The sequence below is a fragment of the Rhipicephalus sanguineus genome, chromosome 9 (assembly GCF_013339695.2).
Source record: "Rhipicephalus sanguineus isolate Rsan-2018 chromosome 9, BIME_Rsan_1.4, whole genome shotgun sequence".
In the NCBI taxonomy this organism is placed as follows: domain Eukaryota; kingdom Metazoa; phylum Arthropoda; class Arachnida; order Ixodida; family Ixodidae; genus Rhipicephalus; species Rhipicephalus sanguineus.
In genome coordinates, this window is record NC_051184.2 from 148,492,264 (window position 1) to 148,509,381 (window position 17,118).

Sequence of the window (17,118 nt, forward strand, 5' to 3'; positions counted from 1 at the left end):
CCGACCGGTACATCACACCGCCACTTCCACGCTACCCCATCACATCACCGCCCGGCCTCCACACAAGAGGCCCGAAGACCAATGCCAACCTAACTGGGAGAGCCAGTTGCCTCAGGGCTGCAGCCACCGGGACGTGCCAGGGTTGTGTGGACACCCCGATGGCCTATGCTCCCTCATGGCCATGGAAAACCCCGAGCCCCGCCAGACCGGAGGAGCCCGAACAATGCTGGAGAGGCCGTCTGGAACGAAACACTTTGTTGAGTCGCTCCTCTTAATCGGCACCAACGACCAGAGAGACGGTGCCCAAGGAGGCGCAGTCCGGACTATGGGGCTGCAGGAGCAGGCCAGACCTACCGCAGCAGTGACGGCGGAGGCGACGACTGGGGAAGCCATGAGGCAAGTGGGCACAGCAGCGAAGACCGCAACGAGGCCGGTGGTGGCTACTTCGGAGGCAGCGGCGACGCCAGTGGGGGCACCGGCGACACCCACGGCAGAGGGCCAACCGCAGGAGGGCACGGACCTGGACCGATCCGTCCTTGCCTTCCTCGAGGATGAATAAAAACATTTTTTTATTGTTCTCATGGTGCAGCCTCTGTCGTCCGAGGGCTTTCTTAAGGGGGGAAGTGGGTTTTTAAAAACCATCAAGATTCCCTTTACCAAATTTAATGAAACTGCTCAGTATTGTTTAGTTTTCTTTGCTGATTCCATATATGCAATTATTTTTCAAATATGTCCAATAGTTCCGAAGTAAATTAAAATTAGCATTGTTTCCAGGAACAATGGAGTAAGCACTACTCATCGAAGTCTTGATTTAGGCACATAGCCAGATACTAGGAAACATAAGCTTCACAGGGGTAGGAATACTTTTTTGATGTGCAAACTATTAAGAATTATACAGCATATCAAAGCTTTCTGTTCAAGATTTCTAATTATCATGAAAACTTTGTTGAAGAACTTACCGACGTTATTGCTTACGTTCAAAGCAAATTTAACGCGCATATCGCAATGGCTGGAGATTTTTTAACTACCCTGGCATCAATTGGCTATGTTCATCATCGAGTAACGCTGGTAAAGATCGGGAATGCCACGATTTCATTGACATGTTATCATTCTTTGAAATGACGCAATTGATCCATACGCCCACGCGTGGTGATGCGATCCTTGATTTGTTAATTACAACGCATCCCGATCAAGTTACAGCAACCGTCCTTGAACAGATCAGTGACCACAGAGTCATTCACTGTCTTATTAAAACAAAAATCAATAAACAACAGTCCCGTATTAGTACGGGACTGTTGAAATACACGACTTTTCCAAAGTCGATATAGATAAGGTAGAAAACGATATGAAAAAGTTCTATTCGGAGTTTTTGTTAACATATGCTGACCAATCTGTGCACGAAAACTGGGCGTTGTTTCGAAATTATGTCAAAAGGCTGCAGGAAATACACGTTCCAAAAAGGCTGATGTCAAGCGTTGCCTGAACAAGAAAAAGCGTTTGTGCACAAAAGCAAAACGCAGCAAAGCAGAAGATGATTGTACTGAATACTTTGATATGGCGAACACTTGTAAGCAGAAAATCAAAAATACTAAAGACAAATTTTTTGATACAGATATGCCCAACTTCCTAAAAGATAACCTAAAGAAATTTTGGAGAGTGATATCTCCTGAGCCTTCGAAGGAATTACCTCAAATATGTTCACCGGATGGTTCTCCTTGAGTGCAACTGATTTGTCGCATGCTTTTAATTCATATTTTTGTAGCGTTTTTGTGAAAGAAAAATCCCTGAATGTTGACAGGATGAGCAATAATAGTACACCCGGTTATGACGCCTCTGTAATGTCTCGCATAGTTATAACCTCTAATGGAGTTGAAAAAGCTATTGAACGTTTGCCATCATACTCAAGTCCTGGCCCCGATGGTATCAGCACAAAATTGCTGAAACTTACAAAGGTTTACTCAGCACTTACACTTGCACTCATTTTTCAACAATCATTAGATACAACCCAAATTCCTGACGACTGGAAACTTGCTCACGTAGTGCCGATATTTAAAAAGGGTGATAAGAACCAAATGGAAAATTATCGTCCAATATCATTAACATCTATCACTTGCAAGCTGTTTGAACACATTTTGTCTTCTCAGATTATGAAATACATGGCTGAAAACAACATTCTATTTTCAAACCAACATGGCTTTCAACGGGGACGCTCTTGTGAGACACAGCTTTTTGAACCAACTACTGAAATTCACACCAACTTGCATGAACTAACACACACTGATGCAGTCTTCATTGACTTTGAAAGGCCTTGATATATAAAATGAGAAGTCTTCAAATAGACAACCAGGTCATTGATTGGGTTCAAGAGTATTTAAGCGACAGGCGTCAAGCGGTTTTGATTGAAAGCGTTCTGTCCGACTTTAAGCCTGTCATGTCCGGTGTGCCCCAGGGGTCAGTATTGGGGCCAACATTGTTCTTAATTTTCATTAACGATATTCATATCGGTGTAACTTCAAAAATTCGTCTATTTGCCGACGATTGCGTTATTTATCGTGCTGTTACTCACCATAATGATTGCGAAGAATTAGATAAAGACTTGAGGTTATTGAGTGAGTGGTGTCATGAATGGCACATGAATATTAACAATAGTAAAACAAAACTAGTGCGGTTTACTACTTGTAATAGTTTTGTGTCGCACACCTATACAATAAATAATGAGGTAATTGAACTGGTCGAGTCATTTAAATACAGTAGACTCTCAATAAACGAAAATCTCTTAAATGAAATTGCTGCTTAAATGGAACAACTGCCTCTAACATGATTGGTTTTGTGCTTGAATTCTGCACCCCTTTTCATCTCTCAGTAAACGAAACTCCTGTTAAATGAAACATATTTTCCTGAATGGCTGTCAGTTGGGCAGTTGCGCTCTGTGTGTTGTCGTCTCTTCTTTTAGTCCCTGCTCGTTTGTGCGATTCAACCCTCAAGATTTCCTGGTCCCTTGAGCTTTCGTTTAACAGGAGTCTACTGTACTTAGGTGTTCATTTAACTTCAAACTTGAACTGGAACACACACATTGACTGGTTATTAGGTAAAACAAATCGAACTCTTGGTTTCCTCCGTCGCACACTTCGCCAAGCTAATAAAGATACAAAACTCCTTGCCTACAACTCCGATCCAAACTTGAGTACTGTTCATTTATTTGGAGTCCTCATCAAACATATTTCATTAGGAGGCTAGAATCATTACAAAACAAAGCTGCTAGGTTCATCGTCTCCGATTATTCTTCCTATTCAAGTGTATCTAAAATCAAAGACTGCCTTGAGCTTGCAACACTACAAAGTAGACGGAAGGTGTCTCGTTTAACATTCTTTCAGAAGTTGTATCACAACCCTATGCCTTATACTACCTCATTATTAACGACGCCAGATGCAACGTTTCCACGCTTGGACCACTCATTTAAAGTTCGTCAACCGTTCGCCCGTACTGCTCTACTTCGTTTTTCTTTTCTACATTTGGCAATCCAGGAGTGGAATCAACTGCCGAGAGCAATAGCTGAAGAAGTAAATGCTGATAAATTTTCAGAGGCACTAAAGAAATTCCTGTTGCCTAGCATAAACCACTAACATATCCACAACATTCTCAGAGATTCTGACACATTCTCGCTTTATTACGATGTATTCAAGTCCATCAAAGAAATCATCTCACGCTTCAGTATATATATGTCCGAATCGTTGTATTGTTTTCTGGAAATACTTGTCTCTTCTTTGCTCGCTTTTCCCATATATATATTTTTAGTGAATTGTACACACTTCCTTCTACAAGTGTTTTCTGTATATATTTTTTCTTCTTCTTTGCTTTTCCCACGTTTGTGGGTGAATCGTATATACTATTTCTGCCAGTATTATCTGTAACATTTTTTTTTTTGCACATTCTCACCTTCGTACGTTTCTTCATGCAAGATTGATTATACTAGTGTTATTAGCACCGCTGTATTCTTTTTTCGTGTATCCAATTTTTGTGTTCATTGTACCAAGTTATTCACCCCCCCCCCCCTATGTAATGCCCAACGGGCCTTTAGGGTAAATAAAATGAAAAAATGAAAAAAGATGTGGCTAATTAGTTGTTTAATGCACGGACAATTAAAAAAACACTGAAACTGAAATACAAAAATCTGCTGCTACCCCTGTGGGCAATACTCATGTAGCTCAGTAGTGCAACAAGAATTACAATTCTAGGTGCTTTGGTTACTGAAAGACCACTCTCGAAAGGTTGCATAGAGTCAAAAACTGAGGTTTTGAGAAAATGCAGAAAAGCAAATTATGCCGATTTTGAACGTCAAGCAACACAAAATGTTAAAAATTTTTTGTTAGATGATTAGTAGCCAGCAGGGATATACTGCTGCAGCCTACATCCTTCAACAGCCTCATAGCATCAAGAGCTCCATTTTCGTGCTTTTTTTTCATTTAGAATATAGCCTGTTCTTGTGGTATAAATTGATGCTGTGGCCAAAATATCAATCCAAGGTGTAAGAAACTTGGTCAGTACTTGCGGCAATTCCTGTATGTTACAAAAATGCTGTTTTAAAAAAACAGATTTTTTTCATGATTTTACATATTGAAAGACCAGTGTCCCCTCTTAAGGGGAGGAGGATGTGGGAGAGCACGCGCGCCCATTTGCTTTCCTTAAGGCTGGCGCGATCACGAACTGATGGCGGGAGCCAAGGGGCCACTAGGAGAGGAGCACCATCGCCCTTTCCGGGCAAACCCTTCTTTCCCGCCGCTCCTCGCGCCAATCCTCGCCTCCCGGCTCGCGGGAAAGGGAACTCGCCCTGCGAGGGAAACGACCCAAGAACCGCGAGCCGACCATCGACCGAAGGTGTAAGCGTTACCCTTTGTTTTCTACTAGAGCGGACTATCCCTCTACGCGACGTTTACGCGTTATTGCTAGAGTAGCAATAAAGTGTTGTTTGTTGTTCTAGCCTGTTGCCTCATTCGCCCGAACCCGTCGTAGCTGCGATGACTCGCGCTACGGGAAGGGGACGTTGACACGTGCACAGTAGGACTATTTGCGGCTGGGACCGGAGCTAGGCTTCTGCACCAGCCGTGCATAGAGCGAACCCCTTCAACGTGCAGCCTTTGCACATGAGGAGGGAGCATATCCAGTTCCATTTTGCTGAACAGAGTGACTAATCGTTGATTGTCCGCTTGAAAAGCAAAGTTTCTGCCACGTACGAACTCGTTAAAGCTACGCATGATTGCCCATGTCACCGCCAGAGTTTCCTTCTCTGTCTGACTGTACCTCTGTTCTGTGGTCATCATGGAGCGAGAAGCAAATGTCACTGGTTGACGTTCTCCTGAAGGTTGCATTGGAAGTAAGACAGCTCCTATTCCGAAAGAACTGGCATCCGCCAAAATTGTGGTGTAGGAGGGGTGATATTTAGCCATGCACCTATCCGATATAAGCAGTTGTCTGATCTTGCCGAAGGCTGACTCTTGTTTGTGGTGCCATTGACCAGGCCGTTTTCTTGCTCAGAAGATCAGGCAGGAGTGCCGTGATCTAGGAGATGTTAGGAAGGAACCTAGCTAGGTGGTTCACCATCCCGAGGAGTCGGCGAAGTTCTGCGATGCGCTTCAAGAGACTTGATAACCTCCAGTTTGCCTGGATCGGGTCTGATACCATTGGCTGAGATGGCCACACCTAAGAAAGGCACTTCGGACACACCAAAGCAGCACTTATCTTGGTTTAAAGTTATTCCGGCTTTAAAGACGAGAGAGGACTTGCTTCAAGCAGGCGCCATGCTCGTTCTTGTTGCGACCAAAGACAAGGATGTCATCTATCATATTTGCAGCAACTTCTTAACCCTCGAGGATCCTTGCCATCTGTTTCTGAAAATATTCCGGTGCTGATGTGATACCAAATGGCAGGTGACAAAAACAGTATTGACCAAAAAGCGTTATGAAAGTTGTCAACTCTTGAGAATCTGGAGTGAGCTTGACCTGGTGAAAGCCAGCTGTAGCGTCTTGCTTAGAAAAAACTTTTGCGTCGCCTATCGGGCCAAGAACTTCCTCGACGGTCGGTAATATGTGGCGTTCTCGGAGCATAACCTCATTCACACGAGTCAGGTCAATGCTAGTCAGTAACCACCGAGGATTTGAAACTACTACGGGTCCCGTGCACCAAGAGATTGGTTTAGCTATTCGACGAATGACTCCTTCTGCTTCCATTCTGTCAAATTCCTGTCGAACCACACCTTACAATGGGATGGGGATACGTCTAGGTGCACTAGGTGAGAATGGTACAGCGTCAGCTTTGAGTCTGATTTGGTACAGTAAAAGCTCGTTAATTCGCCACCCGTTAATTCGGAAATTCGGATAATTCGGACGGCGCTATTGGTCCTGGCCAAAGTGCATGTTAATCTACGTGACCAAAACTTCGTTAATTCGTCAGAATTCAGCTCCGCACCGCTTAATTCGGACAAATGCTGATGGCTGCCTTTACACAAAAGTGTGGTAAAGCAGCGCTGGCACCCCTGGAGTGAAACTGAAACCTGAGTGGCATCGCCATCGTCATCAACTGGTGGGGGCGACTGCAGCGTCACCGAACGTCGGCGTCTTCTTTCTTCGCTCCACTGCGCCTCAGACGCCTTTTCCCTTGCGCTGTCGTGTTGGCAAGAAGGGAAAATGGGAAACACAAGAGAAAAACACTCCTCCGCAAGTCATCAGCAACTGTTTTCGGCACAGCGGTTTTGTGAGGCCCGAGCATGCGGCAGTAGCTGACGATGGCATCGACGAGGTGTCAGCCGAGTCCACTGACGATGACTGCCCGACCTTCGATGCTGTCCTTCCCACAGATGTGACCCTTCAGGACTACATCGCGACTGATGATTGCGTCGCCACGACTGGTCTCCTGACCGATCAAGAAATTATTAATGATGTCACGGGCACCCAGGAAGACCACAATTCTGACGAAGGGTCATGCGAGGAGATGTAGCCGTGACCTCATCGCACCTCACAGGAAGTCTCGAAGGCGCTTTTGACATAAGAGGATGTTTGCCTGAGCACTTCAACAGCTTGTGTGCTGTTGGCCATTTAGAAGAGCCAAGAAAAATTGTAATGTCAGCCGGAACCTGCGCGAAAATGCAGACGACCATTACAAAATACTTCACCAAATAAAGGTATGCTTCTCCAACTTGATTTAAATATTGTTTTTCCTGTTCATTCGTTAATTCAGCATTCGGTTAATTCGGACGTTTTTTCCGGTCCCGTGAAATCCCAATTAACGAGCTTTCACTGTACTCATCTTTCAGCATGCCGAGATACCTGCCGGTGGCAGGTTATCTTTTTGTCCACTTAAATTTCTTCATATTATTGTCGGAATTACTAGAAATAACGTCCCCTATATTTTCCTTGGCTTGATTGTCTGTTAGTTCTCATTGACTGATCTCAAAGGGTTACTTCATGGGGTTCCTGCAACACTTTTTAAAGATACTCAGAATTCACTACAGATCAGTAGTCGAGGCTCTTGTGAACCGGATTGCATTTTGCGCAAGAAACACGAATAAGAAGGGAAGGACCATGAGACGAGCGCAGTCCCAACGCTCAACGCCCAACGCTATACTAGCCCAACGCTCAGTTCTTCTAAGCTGTTGTGAACATGTGAGACAAATATAGCACTGCATGGTGCACGGAACTTGCTCTTTCATTTCACGAACATCCAAAAATATATCGCTCTTTTCTCCACAAATTGAAATGGATATGGCCAATGGCCGATTTCATGATCACAAAAGCAATTTTGGTAAAGATTATATTGACAGTTTCGAGTTCAATAAACAACAGATATAAATTTATCTCACTTCGGAAACACCGGAGTAAGCCCTCCTAGTGCTTCCCATCTCAATCAATGGTCGTTAGCTTATTTTGTTTCTTCCCATGCTCATGTGAGGCGGCACGTGGCTTAGTAAAGCCCGTGTAATTTTGAACTCTGCAGATCTGAGTGGGTCGCTTGCCTCGCACTGAACACACTACTACCACAGTACTTATCGACTCATATCGTCAGTTCCAAATCCACCGGCACGCTGGCCAGTGCAAGCTTTCCTTTTACACGCCTCACAACTCTAGCTGCCTTGGCAGATATCGCTTGGTGCTTAGCAAAGTGAAACTACTTCAAAATGCGATACCTGGGTTGCGCTACTACCAGTCAGTCCACCTGACACAGTACAACACTGGTGAGCACTTGTAAACTTAGCCATACTTTAGAACAACCATAGTGCGGCAGCGCCAGAAGTGCTTGTGTGCTGCATAGTTACTGTGGGCATGATGGGGTGCTGCTGCGGTCGTCTCACGATTACTCGCGACCATACCGGTACTGTAGTCTTTTTCTTTCTTCTTTTTTTCGAAATTGGTTTAAGGCAGTTTATCGGGATGGTCGCGATTGTACAATCGGGAACACGAGTCAGATATCGAGAGTCTCCTGGGCAAATTGGGAGATTTGGCAGGTATGGGTGTTAATGAGCGAAAAATCACGATGGACGCAAAGAATCAAACTCTGGGGTTTGAGCTAGAATTGAACCCTCTGCGCAGCTGTCAGGTGTTCTACAGCTCTCCAACTTAGCCAGTACTTGAAACTACTTTGGGAAAAATTCTATACAGGCATCATAGGGTGAGGTGTCTCATTAACCGATGTAATATTGCATCCTGCCAGATGTCAAACCATGTAAATTGTGCAATGAATGGGTGGTTTAAGGCCTCCCAACCATCACAAAGTGCTCAGCAATAACCAATAATCATCATCAGCCACTTGCTTGAACTGTCTGTGGGATTCAAAGAAAACGAGTCCTTCCAGCAATTCTCTCTTAGGGTTACAAACAAAATGGCTTTTATGAATTACTCTTTGTCATTCCGCATCTCTGACCAGAAAAGGGCACAGCACCTTGATCTTGACCATGTCCTCGGGACAGCCCTGCATGGCCGAGGTCAGCCAGCCCTCGAGGCTCTTGGCAAAATTTCGGATGGCCTGAGTCAAGGAGCCTGCATTCAAAGGGGCATGCATGACCACCACACCTTTATTACTAATATTACCGATTCCTCAAAATTCAAGTTGCAATGGTGCCTACTACCGAAATCCGTCAGCCATCGCGGATGGATCTAACAATTACTGAACAGTCAATAACAAGCCCCTTTCCGACAGCAACACTTGAGAGGCAACCGCCGCAGTCACTTCCCCTACATCCTACCATTCCAGACAAAATACCCAATGATGTAAAGCAATTCAACCAGTGCGCTTAAAATATGTTGCCAATATCACTGCTCACCCCTTTTGACATGTAATTAACATTTTATTGATGCATTTCCATCTGAATTAAAAAGAGCCAAAATAGTTCCTGTATTTAAAAGAAGGTGATAGGGGATTGATTTCTAATTATTGCCCTATTGCAATACTGTTCGTGTTCAGCAAAGTTACAGAGAAATGCTTTGAAAAAACGTCTAACAAAGTACTTAACAAAATCTTACATTCTTTGTGCCACGCCTGTCTTTCGTGCAGGCTGCTTTACCGATCTTGCATTTCTTTCATTCACTGATAAGATTGCGCCTTACATTGACACAGGTGACTACACTCGAAAAGTGTCGAACTCCCGAAAGCATTTCAATAAATCCTTCATAATATTTCAATTACTAAATTAAATCCAGTCAGTGCAGTATGACCTGCATTGTCTTTTATTCACAGTTACTTAACTAACATAGAACAGGCTTGTTGGTATTTCTAATCATCTTTATAACTTTAAATTAATTGATAGGGGAGTGCCTCAGGGATCAATACTAGGCCCTTTACTCTCCACTATTTACATTAATGACCTAACTTCCTGTCTTTTGCACTGTCAACCTCACTTATATGCGGATGACACCATGATTCTAACTGCTTGAACCTCATTTAGTAGTCTTACATCTATAAATAGTGATCTGGAAAATATAATTTGCTGATGTCGTCAAAATACATTAGAAATTAGCCCCAGTAAAAAAGTTTTCATGCTATTGCACCTTACTCAAAAGAAGCTCATTGAATTTCCAACTAAAATTGTCGATAATTACCCGATCAAGCCAATCATAGTCACTTTTTCAGGGAGAATCCTTCACTCAAAGTACATTTCCCATGTCTCGTAGTTCAAGCAAAAAATTGCATAAGTATAACCTCGTTACAACGGATCTGTTTACAACAGACATTCGGATATTACATACCAATTTGGGGCGTTATGCCGACCTCCGCATTTGTTCCATTGATTGAGCTTCGTTTATAACGGATTCTGGTACAACGGACATTCGGATATAATTGACTAAAATGTCAGGCCAGCAAGGTGCTCAGGACTCCTTTAGAGCGGACTTTTCTACCACGGACATACCAAATTCAATAACTTCCGACTTCAATCATTGCTTAGCATACTTTCGCGACGGGAACAGAGCGCCGTGGATATCGACGTACCGATTTAAGAACGAAGGCTGCCGATCTCCGATCTGTCAATGATCAGCTATGCCTAGCTGTAGCGACCAAAAATCGGTGCGCAGCGTGCTTGGTGTTGCGTTTTGGGACGCTGACGCGCGAAATTGCTGCTGTCACCGCTTCTCCGAGCGGTCGCTGCAAGGTGACCTTGGCCGTGCCGATGTGCAAAATTCCCATCCGCGGTTCTGAGGAGCCAGCGGGCGATGCGATTCGTTGCTTGCGACGAAGGACATCGTGGCTTCTTCGCTTTCGCATGTCCGCTAGCGCGATGTTCTTGCCCGCAAAGTTCAGATTTGTCTCGTACATCGGCACCGTGAGCGGAGTTAGGCCTAGCCACGACATCGAGTACAAAGCTCGATTGCGATGTGCGTGGCCGCGGTGCCCGATGTTTCAAAGTATGTCATGCTCGACTGCGAGTACAAAGAGTTGTCTCGCGGTGGTCTCCGTCGTAAGCTCCGAAGTGCTGATAAGAAGAACCTCTAACAGCGGGTCCACCGAGTCAACGCTATTACAGTTGCACGTCTGCGATGTTCCACGCACGTCTGCGGTTCGCGACGAGTGCGGCGCGCTATCGTAATCTGATGATTGAGCTTCCGCTTGCAGCTGCCAAACTAAAGCGTTCTAAATTATCGTCGACCCGTGAACACAGAACGAGTGCGAACGCGTCACTAGGTAAGTAGCGCAACTTTCGACAGCCACGACCTCGCGACGCACAAGCAGCAGACGACGATCCCGAAGCGAGCATCACGGCAGAAGCAGCCAATCAGAGGCCTTGAATTGAACTTCAAACATGTGCTTTTTGTATGCTTATTACTGAATGGAGGAGCTAGCTGAAACGGAGGACTTGAACACGGAGAAATTCTCTTTAAGACGAGCCCAAAATGGTGGCGCTCAGTTGCGCCGTTGCCGAACTATAATATTGAAAAACGCTTTTTTTTTGTTTGCTATTTCCGCAATTTTCCCAAGTCGGCAGACGCAAAAAAAAGAATTATACCACTCCGACGTAGTTTTCAGTGAAGATATTTTGGAATCAGATAGAAAATGAGCTACAGAGACTGAAAATGCGATTTTCTAAAAATTGCATTTTTTTGGGTCCCTCGTAAAAATAAGACCATGTTTGTGACTCGTAATTCTCTCCGGCTATAACAGACCCATTCAGCGCTTACATAAGTCTGTTGTAACAGTACTTGGATTTTACATACTCCCTTTACAACAGACCAAAATCCTTTTCACTATGAAGGTCTGTTGTAACGAGATTATACTGTACGACATGCGAATGCTTATCAAAGCGTGTCCATACTTTAGACTGAATAACACACTTTCTCTGTATTATGCCTTCACAAGGGTGGTAATTTGGGCTAGTTGGTTGTTCATGATTGTGACAAACAGTGCAAAAAACAACGGACGAACACACAGACGAATGAGTGCCAATATAAGCCAGGAAACTTGGCTTATTGCTGTTCTCGGCGCGGGTGTGTTCCGATGTATGTCAAGTCGTGTGTCGTTTCCAGAAACTGGGAAAAGATCACACGTGAGCTTTAGAGATAATCTTAATAAGAACTTCTTGTTGGGCGAGTTGGTGAGTCCTTGACATCTTTGATTTTTGCGCTACGAAAGACGAACACAAGAGACAGGACAGGCGCCTGTCCTGTGTCTTCTCTCATGTGTTCGTCTTTCGTAGTGCAAAAATCAAGATGTTGAGCAAGCTGAACTGATTGTTAAGCTTGGTGATCAGAGTGTAAGCAACCTTTCAATCGTTCTTCTTCATAAAGAGGAGAAATTTCTGCACATGATGCGATTCTCTGTTCCCTGTGATATGTCAGAGCTATAAATTGCGTGTTTCTAAAAAAAATCTAGTTGGAAGTAAGCGCTCGTTTGTCTCTACGTGTTCGGCTGTTTTTTTTTTGCATTGTTTTCTTACGATTACGATTATGCCTTCATTCGCAGTCACTTCAACTACTGCACTGCGTCCTGGGGTAACACATATAGCGCTCATCTAGCTCTTTTACAATATTCAACACCAGGCCATCTGCATTATTACTTTTCAGACACCGTGATATAGTGCATCTACTCTTTCTATTGCAATGCAAGCATTTGCCAAAGTGGATGCAAGCCAGAACGCATATGCTTCTTTCTCTCTTGCCTTGTTCCCTCTTTTTTTTCTGTTATATATTCCAAGCACAAAATAAATGCTTGTCTTTCGCCTACTGATGCCGACCAGTTCATGTCTCCAGCAGCGTCTTTGCCATCAGAGTAACACTTTCGCAGGAGCATTGCATTCTAACCATTCATAACATAATTTAACATGGTACTAGTCCTTGTTTACAATTCTCTTTACTAAAACATTTCCTTTAGAAGCCCCTGAACCATCCATAGGTCGAAATTTAGTTGTGTTTTGAGATGGTGTCGTAATAGCATCGTTGTACTGATGTCCTACGAACGTCCGGTATTTCCATCGCTCACAAACAAGCAACAGAGGAAAATAACACAGTCTTTTGATGCTAAATATAAATGTTTTGGGTGAGTTCTGCCTTCAGTTCCCCTTTTGTTTATTTGTGCATTTCGTTTCTGAATTTTCGTGCCGAAATTGCATATAACGAAAACCCGTCTGTAATGAATTTTTTTCGGGAATTTGTCGATTTCGTTATATCCAGGTTTCACTTTACTGAAAAGCAACTTGCGGAGATTTCATTAAACCCTGTGTGTGAAATGGAGCGATACCCTTTGCCAGTCAGACGACATTTTGGTGAACTTGCGATGTGGAGAAAAATTCAGTACCCTGGATTTGCGAGATGCTTACAACCAGATTGCATTGGATGAGAACTCTCGAAGGCTGGCTGTCATAAACAAACATAAAGGGTTGCTTTGTTACAACTGGTTGCCTTTTGAAATGGCGTCGGCACCGGCAATATTTTGGAGAACTATGAGTCCATACTGCAAGGAATGCCTGGGGTGAAAGTGTACTTGGACGACATTTTGATAGTGGAAACTGCTGATAAGCCATATACAAAGCTTCAAGAGGCGTTGCAAAAATTCAGAGAACACGGCATTAAACTTTGCGCTGACAAGATCAACGCGGCAGGATTACACCCAACGGAAAAGAATGCAGAGGCTGTCAGACTTGCTCCAGCCTCTTGGAATGTTATGGAGCTGAGATCATTTTTGGGTATGCTGACTTTTACAACATGTTTTTAACAAACCTTTCAACCATACTGGCACCCCTGTACCGCCTTTTGGAAAAGACAACCCAGTGATCATGGGGAACACTAGAGAAGGATGTATTTGAAAAAGTTAAAGAGGCATTGTGTACCGCACCAGTAATAACCCCTTTAGACCCGTCGAATGAGCTGTTTTTAGAATGCCACGCTTCACTTTACAGTGCAGGAGCGGCTCTCTTTCATTGAATGGATGGAGAGTATAGACCAATAAGATTTCTGTCGCAAATGACCTCGACTGAGAAAAATTACTCCCGGATTGAGCGAGATGCGCTGCCTTTGGACTATGGCGTCACATGGTTTCGTGACTATCTACTTGGAAGAGAGTTCAATCTACTGACCGATCATCAGCTCTTGCCGGGTCTTTTAAAGGCATACAAGACAACCCCTTCTATGGCAGCAGATTGGATACAGAGAAGGGCTATCACGCTAGGTGCCTATAGGTACCGGTTGCAGCATAAACCTGGTAGACTTTTGTACAACGCCAACGCATTAAGCCGCTTACCCATACCCTTACAGCATGCATCGGAACTGGAGGATGTCACGGCAGTCATTGGCAGGACGTCGCTGCCGTGCCAAATAAACAGTTGTAAGCACTAACGGCAGCAGACGACCTTATCTCTCAAGCATGCAAATACACATGCAGTGGTTGGCCACGGGGCATCAAAGAGGACGGTGAGCTCTCTCAGAAAATTATCAGAAGCTGTCCATAAAAAACGACTTGTTGTGCTGGGGTCGTTGCGTGGTACAGTCGAAGCCGCTTATAACGAACTCATAAGTGTCCCGAAAAGTGGTCGCTATATCAGTAGTTCGTTGTATATGGACTCGCCTTTAAAAACGTGCACTCAGCGGCCAAGCCGTTTTTTTTTCTGTGCACTTTTATTAAAGTGCTAACAAAACAACCCCTCCGGTGACAAGCCAAGCCTTTTCGCGTTGTGAAGCAACGTCCGCTACGTGCTCACGAGTGAATTACCCGCCTTTCAATGAACTGACTCCGTTTCACCGAAGCGCGGTACTGCCACGTGGAGCTGATCATCCATGGCTAGTTGCGTGCAGCGCGTCGCCTACTCTGCTCGCGGAGTCACTGCCGGGCCACTTGCTGTATGCCGTATGCACGCGCCTGTACGTTCTTTGTGCCTGCTTCACTCCAGACCGTGCACGGGTGCAGCGAGTAGCCTGTTTGTTCAACGCGGCGAAAACAAGCATTTTGCAAGCAACACGCACTCTACGTCTCCGCAATGCTCTCGCGGCCCTGCACGACGATGCGCGGCGCACTTGAGTTGTCACCTAGTCAGACACGCAGTATTCGCTCGCTGTCAGTGCATCGACGTTTTTCGGTGCCCGTGCCACGCAACAACAGCGAGCTACTTTCATTTCTACAAAGCAACGCGCACTTAAAAGCGGTCTCGCACGACACGGCGGCGGCGAACTTGCGAACGGCAGCATGGCGCGCTTGTACCGCCGTCAATCCGCACAGTGTACGGCGTACGCCACACGTGCAGCCGAGCTGATATCTACAGATGACTGTGATATAAGGTTGTCAGCTATAAGTCATAACTGCACGTTCATAGATGGCCACCACCTCGCCTTCGCTCTTTTCTGATGCTTATCCGTGAAGGCATCGCCGCAATCGCGCGGAAGTCGTTATCACCGATCGACCGGTCTCTGCCGTTACCGAAAAGACTGACGACTTTTTGCGGCACATTGTGGCGTGGACGAGTTTAGGGACGCAGTGAACCTTTATGCGATGGAAAGTTATTGCGGTTATCACTTCTTGCATTTATGCCTTCTTGCGTTCCAAGGCACTGTTTGGTTCATCGTAGGTGGTCGGAGCTGCAGAGAACGGCGTCAGGAAAGGTTACTGTGCGAAAGCTGACCGCAAGGCTTCATGCTGCCTCTATTTTTTTTTTTCCTCACTGCCATTCTGCCACTGAAGAAAAAGGCTGAAAAGTGAGCGACCTCGCTCGCAGTGCCCGAGATCTGCGTGCGGTGCTCGCCGATGAGGGATATCTTAGTCGCAAGTAAACTGGAGCAGGGCACGCGCGAGCGCGCCCCCCTCTCATGCTTTACAAGGCCTGTTTTAACTTTCTTTTGCTTCGTATGCGCCATATTTTTACCGCGACCACGTCTGAAGTGTTCGTTGTAAAAGTAGGAGGCTTTGAAAAATGTTCGCTTTATGTGGACGCAGCTTCAATGGTTAGCATTGGAAAATCGTAAGTGCACCCAAATATGGTCGTTATTACCGATGAATCGTTATACGTGGGATCATTATAAGTGGGTTTGACTGTAGCACCTACGGCCGCCCGCCAGAAGTTTCTCATGCTACTGCATAACTCCCATCAGGGAGTGTCGTCAATGAAGGCTAGAGCAAGATCAATATTTTGGTGGCCTGTGTTGAAGCAGGACATCTAACGCGTCGCCGCCAACTGTAATAACTGCGTTCAAGCACTGCCTATGCCACCAGCACAAACCCCTGTAAACTGGACGGAGACGGGCGAAAGGTGGTCACAGATTCATGTTGACTTTGCGGGGCTACTGTGTGGCAAGATGGTGTTAATTGTGGTGGACTTACATAGCAAATGCAATGAGGCTGTGCTGGTAGCACATGCCAATTCCCATAGTACCGTCGAGGCCCTGAGAACAATGTTTGCCCAGTGTGGTATACCACGCACGGTGGTGTCAGATAATGGAACGCCTTTCCTGGGCCTGGAATTCTGTCACTTCGTGGAGTGCAATGGCATCATACATATTAGAACATCTCCCCATCTCCCACAGAGCAATGGGCTGGCTGAGCGCGCGGTGCAGACTGTAAAGGACGGATTAAAGAAGATCAAAAATGCTGAGTTGATGACCTCCCTGGCTTGCGTGCTGTGTAACTATAGAAATACTACTGAACAATCCGAACTTTCACCTTCGGAAAGTCTTTTGGACTACCAGTTATGCACAAGGCTGGACTTGTCTTTTCCTCCCAGGAAGCACCACAGCGTCTCGGGCAAACCGACTGAAGACACCGACTGGAATTTCGCCTCCGGTCAATCCGTCTATGTGCGAAACTATGGAAGCGGGGAAAAGTGGACGCCAGGAAGGGTCAGGGCCATGACCGGTGCTCGACTTTTGGAAGTGGAGACTGAGGCAGGGATAGTCCATCGCCACATGGACCAAGTACATTCGGTAACCGGCGCTGCCTGACAACAAAGAAACAACCGAAGACATCAAGGACGCGTCATCGGAAGCATGACAACTACGATGCTCAAGGAGAACAAAAAGACCGGTGGATCGTTGTGGTTACTAAAACGGAACAAGCGTTGCAAAGCAAGCGTTTGCCGAAGCGGACGCAAGCCAGAACGTGCATGCTTCTTTCTCTTTTGCCCTTCCCCCTTTCTTTCTGGTATAAGTTCCAAGCGCAAAATAA

At 45.3% G+C, this 17,118-nt stretch overlaps 1 protein-coding gene across 4 annotated transcripts in view; it reads right to left on the bottom strand.

Moving 5' to 3' along the window:
- The window catches only part of LOC119404002 (DNA-binding protein RFX2), a 478,787-nt gene that overhangs the window by 138,748 nt on the left and 322,921 nt on the right, over window positions 1–17,118 (bottom strand). For all 4 annotated transcript variants that reach the window (XM_037670630.2, XM_037670633.2, XM_037670631.2 and 1 more), the window contains one exon: window positions 8,929–9,026. In XM_037670630.2, the coding sequence (XP_037526558.1) occupies window positions 8,929–9,026 (98 nt within the window). The remainder of the gene's footprint in view (window positions 1–8,928; window positions 9,027–17,118) is intronic.